Source organism: Anomalospiza imberbis, chromosome 14 (assembly GCF_031753505.1).
Source record: "Anomalospiza imberbis isolate Cuckoo-Finch-1a 21T00152 chromosome 14, ASM3175350v1, whole genome shotgun sequence".
Classification (NCBI taxonomy): domain Eukaryota; kingdom Metazoa; phylum Chordata; class Aves; order Passeriformes; family Viduidae; genus Anomalospiza; species Anomalospiza imberbis.
In genome coordinates, this window is record NC_089694.1 from 7,750,740 (window position 1) to 7,761,413 (window position 10,674).

Below are 10,674 nucleotides of genomic sequence, written 5' to 3' on the forward strand. Positions count from 1 at the left end.
AGCTGGAAACTTCTAACTTGTGACGTTCTCTGACAAATTCAGTTTCCAACTGGTATATTCAATAAAATCTTTCCTCAACAGATTACAAAACAAGAGGTTTGACATTACACTTTCCCACAGTGATAGTTTTAACATAACTATTACATCTTGCATCACAGAGGAACCTGTTTATTCCTTCTTTAATCAATCACCACACATTTACTTTAACACTGAGCAGAAGCAGGCATGCTTTTACCATCACTTAGATGATCCTGCCTAAATAGTCCAGAAAGGATAAAAAACCCTAAAGGAAACAACTCCTCTACCTCAGAATGTCATGAAGTTGTTGTGTCGGCTTTAGGATTTTTTTAAATGAAAACACTCTGTATTATGACTCTTCTAAAAGAAGGATGAGCAGATTAACATCACAACAAATTCTATTTCTTTGTATTCTGAGGGTTTCAGGACTTGTGTACTCATCTTCATAAAAAAAAGGTCACCAAGGAAAAAACTGTGTTTTAATTCTATGCATCTGGATTTATCCAATAATTTAAAAAATGTTTCTAACATACTGATATATGTTAAGGGCTGTGGGTTACACTAATAACAATAGTAGTGGGGATAAGGATGCTATTAGGATAAAGTTTATTAGTGTAACGATGAAAAAACAGAACCCTTAATAATTTCAAGGTACTTTTGTGTTGGCCATTGCAAAAAATAGGACAGCAATACATTAAGCAGATATAAAAATAGGAAATTGACAAACTAGAATGTTGAAACGTAAGTTTCCCAAACACAAACATACTAGAAAGCCCAGAGGCTGTAATTAAAGAAGCTCAGACTAAAGCCTTTAAATCTTTTATAACAAAATTTCTTTAGGATGTTCTAATGCAACAGTTATTCTGACACAATGGAACAACTAGGCTGAGAAGATGTGGCTTGTGTCCTCTTACAGAAACAGAAAGTCAGTGAATGACCATAATTTAACAGATTTCAGAAAGCCTAGAAATTATTAGAAAAGAGAAAGGTAAACTAAACCATAGCATTGTAACTGGCATAAATGTATAAGTACTGTTTATACATCAATTCTACACTTTCTACAAGTCATAAAATTACCTGACCAATAGATATATTTTTGTTCTGAAACCTCCTGAACGCTTTACTGTATCTCTCACATACACAGAGATGTCATAAATGTTTCTGTATTATTTGCAGTGAAAAAAACTCTGATGTTATACAAGTATGACCATCCTAGTAGTTAAGAGAATGCTCAAAACACTGACTGGGCTGCCAGTATCTGACAAGCAAAAATCAGCACTGAAATGAGCTGAACTTTACATTGATAAAGATCTCCGGCTAAATTTGTATCAGATTGTCCAGTGGGGTAAGAATGAAGAGTCAGAGGTATTCCACCTTTCCTATGAAAGTCAGTAACACACCAACTTGTTTGTTTTCTAAGCAGGTAACACAAACATACAAAAACGACACTAGGCCTCGTTCCCAGGCGAGGAGAGGTGCAGGTTTCTGACAGTCTATGTTCCCCGGTGCTCTGTCCCCACCAGACCCGGCGGATACCACCTTTCCATGAATCCCAAGGTCCTCCGGGAAGCTGCACTACAGGCCCAGCGCCAGGGTGGTGGGGAAGTCCTGCTGCAGGTCCGCCTGCCAGCGCGCCTGGTATGTCATTTACAGCGCACCCACACACCCTGCGATTAACTTCACTTCGCCTTTAATCAGTTTTAAAGGCTCTTACGTGCTCCTGGATGCGGCGCGGCCACCCCTAAACAAAGGGAGGCATGGAGGGAGGGGAATCCCTTCTCCTCCGCCGGGGAGCAGGTACGCGGCCCCCGAAGCCTCCCGTTACCTCGGAGCAGCCCCTGCTTCCCTCCCTGCCTCCCTCGCTCCCCCGGCGAGGCGGCCGGCCCGGCCTCCCCCCAGCCCGAACGCGGCCTCCCCGCGGCCCCGCTCCGCTTCGCCCACCCGCGGCCCCCCGCGCCCGGCGGCGGCTCCGCCCGGTGCGGGCCGCAAGCGCCGCTTCCGGAGCCGGAGCCGGGGCCGGGGCCGGGCCCGGGCCCGTCGCCTCCATTTTGGGCCCGGTGCGGAGCTCACCTGCATGCCGGGTACTTGCACCGCCACGGGCGAGTGGGCCATGGCGGGCTGCGGCGGCCGGGCGGGCGCCGCCCGCTGCTCCCCGATCTCGGCCTCTTTCTCCTGGGCGGCGGCGGCGGGGCCTGGAAGGACAAAGCGGCGGGGAGGCGGCGGCTTCAGCGCGGGCCGCGCTCCCTCCTTCCCTCCCCGCCCTGCCCGCCGGCCCCCGCCCGCCGCCGGCTCCTCACCTCGCGGCCGCGGGGCTGCGCTGCGCGAAGGGCGGGCGGGGGTCGCTAGCGCCGCTGTCCCCTGCCCGCCGGGCTCCCCGCAGCGGCCCTGCCCATGCCCCGCTCCCCGGTCCCGGCGCGGGGGCGGCTGCTCGGGGCCCCCCGGGCTGGCGGCTCTCGGCGCGGCCGGGGCTGGCTCAGAGCGCCATGTCGGGCTCCGGCTGCAGGCGGCGGCTGCTGTGCGGCGGCTGCTTCCGTCTCGGCTCCGGCCTCGCGGGGCGGAGCCGCCGCACGGCCCTGGCGTCACGGCGCCCGCCTCCCCGGGCGGGCCGGGACCGGGCACGGCGGAGGGAGGGGCCGCGCGGACCCCTGGGCGTCAGCCCGCCCCGGGCTGGGGACTGCGGCCGCCCGCGCTGTCACAGAGTGACCAACACATAGGTTGGAAAAGATCTCTGAGGTCATCGAGTCCAACCGGTGGCCCAACACCACTTTGCCAACCAGACCATGGCACCGAGTGCCACGTTCAGTCTTTCCTCAAACACCTCCAGGAACGGTGACTCCACCACCTGCACGGGCTGCCTGTTCCAATGTCTGATCACTCTTTTCTGTGAAGAAATTCTTTCTAATGTCCAACCTAAACCTCCCCTGGCACAGCTAAGATCTTATCCCCTTGTCCTGTCGCTGGTTCCCCGGAGGAAGAGCCCGGTCCCCACCTGGCCTCAGCCTCCTGTCGGGGAGCTGTACAGAGCAGTGAGGTCCTCCCCGAGCGTCCTTTTCTCCAGGCCAAACTCCCCCAGCTCCCTCGAGAGCTCTCATCGCACTTGTGCTCCAGGTGCTTCCCCCAGTTCTGTTGCCCTTCTCTGGGCACGGTCCAGCACCTCTGTGCCCTTCCGGAGCCCAGAACTGGACACAGCACTCCAGGTGCAGCCTCACCAGCGGCAATGCTGACCCCTCGGGCGCTGTCATGGGGTCCCTCCTGCACAGTCACAGCGCTGCTCCTTGGCCCCGCTGTCCCCAGCTCCCCTGTACCGCTGGCTCCTGCGCCCTGGAGACACAGGGTAGTAACGGTACAAACAACTGAGGGAATATTTAATGGGGTTTACTTGCTTTTGTGACAAAAGTATCGATGTCTTCTTGTCTCAGGGGTGCTCCTGACAGCCAGCTGTGGCAGAGGCGGTGAGGGCAGGTCCAGTTGGTCTTTGGAGGTTCAGCTCCCAGTTCAGGGTGCTTGGCTCTTTCTTGGCTCACCTTGGGGGGTTCCCCCCTCCTTGGCCAGCTCTCCCCACCCTGCACTGACTGCCGCAGGGCTGTCCCAACACATACCTCTGTCCTTCACCACCACCTGCTTTCCTGGTGAGTTGGGCTGCCCCAACATTCTACCAGGGCCTGGAGAGGGGAAAATAACAGTGTTTTTGAAGTGACTTTTTTCCCATTCACACATGAGTCACACATTAGTGTGTGTGATTCACGTTCCTATACATGTAAGTTTTGCCAGTTACAAAAGCAAAGCTCAAACTGACATATTTTATGGCACTGGTCTTCCCCGGCAGCCCACTGACTGAGACTACAGAAATCACATGGATCCATCATAAATATCCTCATGGGTATGTGAAGGTTTCCCTCAAATTCATAGGTTTCTAGATCTAAGAGCCAAGAAAAAGTAAGGTAAGCTGGAGGTGTTGGATTGCCGGCCATACCAGAGCTATCCTGCTGAGAGGGTGGGTCCCTTCGGAAAGGATGTGACAGCAGGCGGTCTCCCTCCCTTAGGGCTCGAAGGAATGTTGCACTGGGCAAGGAACACAAAACACCCCTGTTTAAGGTAAGGTTGTGTTAAAACAGGCTGAAGACAAGAATTTCAAAGTTAGGCAGTCTTTCCATCCTTAACTCACTGTGGTTTGAACCAAAAAACAAACAGTAATGTTTGTTAAAGACAGGCTTGTGGATCACGGTGGAATATTTTTTTCCAACTTGCCAGTTTGTTAAGCCTTTACTGTTACTAAAATATTTACTTTCCTCTGCACCTTTTTTAAAAATAGCATGACTTAAAAAGCCTTCTGTGTGATAGTTATACATCTAAGTTACTTATGAGCCTACCTGGAGTTCATTTTAATGCATGGAATGTTTAAGGTAAGTATTTTCTGAAAGTTGATACCATATACTTAAATTCAAAAATGTTTTCCATTAATAAACCTCTGGAAAGAAATGGGGATTTCTACTCACAAAAATCTTTCTTAATTATGTACAGTGGTTCAGCAAATAAATGAATGAATATTCACTCATGGTACTTCTGAATCCTGCCTGATACATTCTGCTCAAATATACTTAAATCACTTCTCCTGCTACCTTTTAATAATCTTTAGAACCTAAGCCCTGAAAAAATCCTGACAAATTAAATAGGATGATTTTTATTTCATGCTGCTGCTACATTGCAGACCTGCTGCTCATGTTCTGGTTCTGAGGCTTTGTTTTTCTCTTTCTACCCATCTATTACCTTGATTTTTCTCTCCAGATTCCTGCTAATTGTTTATTACAGCCTTGTCTTGATGTTATACATATTTTCTCCCTGTTTACTTTGTACCAGAGAATACTAATTGCCAATCCATTCTTCCTATTTTGGGGCCACATACTGTGACTTTTGGCTTTTGGCCTTTTATGCATTTCTGACTTGCATGCAGATTAATATAACATAAAAGGGACTGCAGCAGATTTATCTAAGAGAGTTCTAGTTCTGGTCTTGCAGGACAACTGTGAAGCATGTGATAAGGTATTCTCCCCAGCAATTATATCTGTAGCTGTCTCCTGTGCATGGCAGGTTGACTAAAGGAGCTGCAGTGACAAAAACACAAAGAAAAACATCCTGTGAAAAGGCAGGTCAGAAAGCCCAGGAATGACATGGTGAGCAAAGCCAGGGAGGAAAACCTGTCAGGGAATCTTAGGTAATCAGCTGGTCATGCAATGACTGAATCATTGAGCCAGGCTGTGAAGTGAGGTAGACTGGCACCATAACATCTAAGAAAAGGGCTGTAATATTGTATTCCCCTCTGTAATTAGCAAATTCTAGTTTGTGCATTAAGAAAGACAGGTGGTCAGCTGCTGATATTGCTCTATGAAAGACCTTCCCTGCTCCCTCCCAGCCTGCCCTTTAAATACCTGCTGCTACTGTTTTCCAAGACTTAAAATGTGTCTATAATTCACTTAGGACAGCTCCCAGGGCCTCACAGTAGCGATGTGACCCAAGTCAGACCTTCAAGTGTTTCATGTTTTTTAACTACTATTTTTGTGTTGCTGGTGTGAAAATATAATTATTTTTACATCAGAAGACTGTAGGGAGCTATCAAAACCACGGAGCTTTTGGAGAGTGCCTGCACCATGTTAGTTGCTTTAGACCTACCACAAAAAGTGGTAGAAATGTCTCTTAAACTTTCAAACATAAATGAATAAAATTAAATTAATTAGAGTGCTAAACAGAAAAATATTGTATTTTAAAGACTCCAAAGACTCCTCACTGTGGAGTGCTGGGGGGAGGGAGGGAACAGGTGTCTGATCTGGTTCTAGCAGAGCTGATGCAAACTCACACATCTCTCTAAAAATATGATGCTCGGTTTCTATGTATCAGGATGGATCTGGGTGTTGAAAACCCTTCAGTGCCTTTGCAAATTTCAGCTGGCTGGTGTTGCACTGACCTGGGCTTGTGGTGACAATCCCATGCAATGCATTTAGAGGCACCCACAGTTCTCCTGCCTGGCACCTTTCTCTCAAAACAAGCAGCACAGCTAAAGGGTTGTCCCATAGAAGTGGAATACAGCATCCCAAACCAGTAACTTCCAATGCCTTGCATATTTTTAAGTCTGAAACACCTTGCCAAAGATGTTGTGCAAGCTAAAAGTTGACTGGAATTGTGGGAAAAAAGAACCACATATTTATTTTATTGATGAGAACATCAGGGATGTCAAAGGAAGAATTAAAAGGTTTTTTTAAGAACATAATTCCTCAATTCTTTGACATAAATCAGTCTCTGATTAATGGGCATTAGGGAAATCACTTTGTCTTCAAGGCAACTTATTTAGGATCTTCAGAATTTCCAGCACTAGAAGCTGCTGATACTCACTAACTCATGGGAGACAAGTGTAGTCCTTGTCAATCCCTTATTACAACTTCGACATCTCTGCATCCAATAAATAATTTAAAATTATAGAGCCTTGCAGCTGGACTAGAACCTGGACCATAGTACATTCACTTGTGCTCACCACCTTCATGCCCATGCCCAGAATACATCCTGTCTCCCCTCATTCTCTAGTATTCTCAGTATCCCACCTTCCTTGTAGCCTCTGCAGCTCTCGGTTCCCCCGGAGGAGGCAGCGCAATTGTTCTGTAGGACACCAGGTGCATGGAGCTCCTCCAGCACAAATGGATTATTTAGATAGTTCAGCTGCCAAAGTCTGCCAGTGCCAACTAAGTGTTAAAAAATTGAGATTTTCATGTAATGTAGCAAAACCATGCATTTTCTCCAGGAGACAGCAACGGTACGTGCTTGACACAAGGATGATGCTCCACATCCTCCCTTGGAAGCAAAGGGAATAAAATGATATTTCTTAGCAGGGCAAAATGATACATCTTCTTGCAATCTTCCTCTTAGAAATGCCTGAACTATTTTTTAATTGACACTTCCTGTACTTTTAAGGAAAATAATCAGGCTGATGTAAATGCCTAGGATGGAAGAGGTGGGTGAAGGATGCTGGTTCACCATCTCCTTCAGTGTAAAGACTAAAGATCATTAAATCAAACAAGCAGATGCCAAGTTCAAAACAAACAAAAGAAGGCACTTCTTCACACAGGGTATAGTTAAGCTGGTGAACTATTTGCTACAGGCCAAAAGTGACTGGACAGTTTCATGGAAGGAAAAAAAAAATCTACCACTGGGAAATACTGTTTATAAAACTAGCACCTCTGGTTGAGGAATTAGGTGAGCTGCAAATCCCCTGAGGTGAGTGCAAGCACTGCCCCTGCTCACTCCGTTCTCATCCACTTCCCCAGACCCTTCCACTGGCTCCAGTCAGAGATGAGCTACTGTGGTGGATGGGCTTTGTCCTTGCATGATTGGCCTGTTCCATGCAGAACTTTCAGCCTGGAGGGTTAAAATTATGTCAAAGTACTCAGTTGAGATGGGAGGAACTGCCCTGCAATGGTAGACAGAGCCACTTGTTAACAGGACCAGTAGACACAGTGCTCATGGTACTAGATGAGTCTGTAGCACAGGAATTTTGTGCTGACATAATCTTTAATTTCCCATAACAGGAAAAAAAAAAAAATCAGTGAGTTGTCTTTATGAGGGTACTAAGCTGATAGTGCATGTATGTTGTACCAGTTTGGTGAGTGGTGAGTCACCATGTTCCTAAGGATTATGATATTGAATGGACTGGTCACAAGTTCAAGGGCAACATTTCCACCTTCAACACAAAAGATCCTTGTGCCAGTTAACTTTTTATTTCAATACAATATTTGGCTTAAAGATGATCTTCTGTAGGATAGTTCTGTGCTTCCAGGATTGCAAGATTAGGGAGATGGAGGTACTGTTTTGTTTCTGACCTCTTTATTACAAATATACTCTATTTACACTTCCATCTCTCAAATAAACCACACACCTCTAAATACACACACGGAGACACAGATATATGTATTTACAGGTAATTGTATCAAATTCAGTAGTTTAATATCACAGAATATTGTTCTCAAATTATTGTTCTCATTTATTCTTCCTCGGTTTGCAAGTATATTTTGTAATTTTAAATAACTTTTCCCTGCTCTAATTTCCCCCAACACACAAAGCAGGAAACCAGAATTTCAGCAAAGCTTGCGCTCTTGGAATACCAAAAATAGTTTGTTCACAACAGTGGAAAGGGTGAAGGAAGTGAGAGGCCCTGCCAGTGGGCAAACAAAACGCCAGCCCCAACAGCACAATGTCTTTACATAGCCAGTCAAACCTTTTTTCCCCCTAATTTTTTTTTAGTAAAATGCATACGGTATTTATAGAATTAAAAACATTTCTATATAAGGGAACAGCAAGAAGCTGGTTCTGGTGGAATCCCTACACTAGCAAAGCACCCCTTCCAAAGAGGCTGATAGCCCTGGGCAAACCTCTGGGTAGGGTATTTGTGAGGGCATGTTACTCTGCCAGCACCAAGAAAAGGATAGAGAGAAAGACAAACAAGATGGGTTAAAGAAGAGAAAGAGGAAAAAAAGTGGTATTTTTAAAAATATACCAACCGGAAAAAAAGGAAGGAAAGGAAAGGGTAAAGGAGAAGGAAAAAAAAAAATCAGACAGAAGTAATTATCTCGTCTTGATAATTCTCACATGGAATTACTGTACTAAAGGAAGGGATCTCGTTACCTTTCCTACAATGTCTTCAATATTTTTGGTGCCTGGTTTCTATTGTTCTCAAGAAGATGTTCTCTTCACCTCAACCTCCAGCTATGCTACGTATGCAGTAAGGCAGCAATAATCTGATGAAGGCAACTGGGAAGGGGAAAAAAAGGAGAATGAAGTGCTAGGGAGCACTAGCTGTGAGAAGAAGACTACTTTTTCCCAGCCTTGCCAGGCTGCCAGCACCAAAACAGAGCCACACAAACACACAAACACACACACACAAATGTGCACAAAGACGTGAATGAAGACACACACACATCTTCAGTCCTTGTCCCCAGAACTTCAGCCATCCTTCCTGGGAGGCCGGGGCCATCAGCTTGCTTTGTGCTGCTCTGCCACTGGCCTCTCAACCTTGTTCCCTCCTCACTGGCTGCAGCCACAAGGCCTGCCTGTTGGGCCCTGACAGCATGCTTGGCTCCTGGGAAGAAGTATTCACACACGATGGCAGCTCGAGCGAAAAGTTGAAAAGGAATCAAAGCCATCTCTATTGAAATAAACATCTGCTCTGCGTTCAGTATCGTGGCAACAGGGCTCACAAAATGCACGGGCAGCCCTCCAAGGGCTCCTGGCACATCACAGCTATCAGTACCTGCTGAAAACAGGCTGATGGAGCGGTCACAGCACAGTGGGGAGCACAGACGGGACACTCAGAAGAGAAAACTTTGGTCAAAGCTAGAAATAACTTCATGGTCCCCTTGGAGGAATACAGCTCAGAAATCCACTGCCCCTGCAGTGATGCTGGCAGCCAGGAAGAAACGATGGCACCATGGTCCCTTCCATGTGGCTGAGACGTGTCACCCCAGCCCACAGTTTCTTCCCAGTTGCCCCAGTGCAGGCAGAGGAAGAAAGCAGTGGGATATGGCTGTGGAAAATATTTTTTCCCTGGAAACCATTCAGGGAAACATGTTTGATGGTTCTCAGTTTACATTCAGTTCCCTGAGGAGTGGTCAGAGTAGGCAGAGACCCATTGCCTTTACCTCTACCCACAAGTTCTGCCCAGGCAAACTGGGACATTAAATGCAATCCTCTCTTTTTCACTTTCCATTCCTATGTCCCTGCAGAGACAGCAATGTGACACAACATTGAGCTGAGTCCAAACCAGGCAGTGACAGTCACAGCCAGTGCATCCAAGTGCTGCATTTGTCATATATTTCCTTTGCTTTTAGTGATGGTGTCTTAGCAGGGGAAAGACCACAGCTTGGGTCATGGAGACTCACCTGAACCTCCATTTGGAACTTAGTAATGATGGCAAGAGGTCTTTTTAATGACTGAATTGTCTGTGGTTGAGCCAGGAATCAATGTGAAGAGACAGTCTGATAATACCACTTTACTGAGCTTCTTAGAGCAGAAATAAATGCACATGAAATGTAGGAATCTGATACGTTCCTGGGAGAGGGAACAGCAGTATTTTTGTCTCCAGTCCAATTTACCCAAATTCCTCTCAAAGCACTAAGTGACAAACATGGCCTTCACTGAGAGCTTCAAAAGGAAATTGCTGTTTGCATAAAAAACATACTCAGTTGAGTTGGTTGTTAAAAGGGAGCTTGAACACGAGGGGAGAATGAAACAACTATCTTGGAAAAATGTCCAAAAGCCACCGGATTGTGGGAAATGAGACTCAACATCTGTGTCCCAGTTGGGCTGTCACTCACAAACCGCAAGCATGCAGCTTTGTGTGAACTGCTAGATGTCACAGATGGTGGCTTTTGGGTGAAAAAAATCAGGAGATGCTCAAGATTTCAGGAAGGACAGTACGGATAAGGGGGGGTAATTTGAGGCTGAGATGAGGAGTTGAGAGCTTTGTCAGTTTTATAGCAAGACATGGTAAAAGGATGACAGAGGGGAAAAGGAAACACAGGGCTAGCAGAAAATCCTGCTAGGTTTTCATCTCTGTTTAAATATGTAAATAGGGTGATCTGAAAATTTTCCTGGCTTCACAATTCTTGTTTCCAGGAA

General features: G+C 46.5%; 1 protein-coding gene across 1 annotated transcript in view; it reads right to left on the reverse strand.

The window, feature by feature from the left end:
• STK26 (serine/threonine kinase 26) overlaps positions 1-2,565 on the reverse strand; it is a 30,258-nt gene extending 27,693 nt beyond the window's left edge. Inside the window, exons 1-2 of the mRNA XM_068204726.1 lie at positions 2,316-2,565; positions 2,089-2,210 (exon numbers count right to left, since the gene is read on the reverse strand). Of these exons, the coding sequence (XP_068060827.1) occupies positions 2,089-2,130 (42 nt within the window). The 5' untranslated portion in view covers positions 2,131-2,210; positions 2,316-2,565. The remainder of the gene's footprint in view (positions 1-2,088; positions 2,211-2,315) is intronic.
• Positions 2,566-10,674: the final 8,109 nt, after the last annotated feature.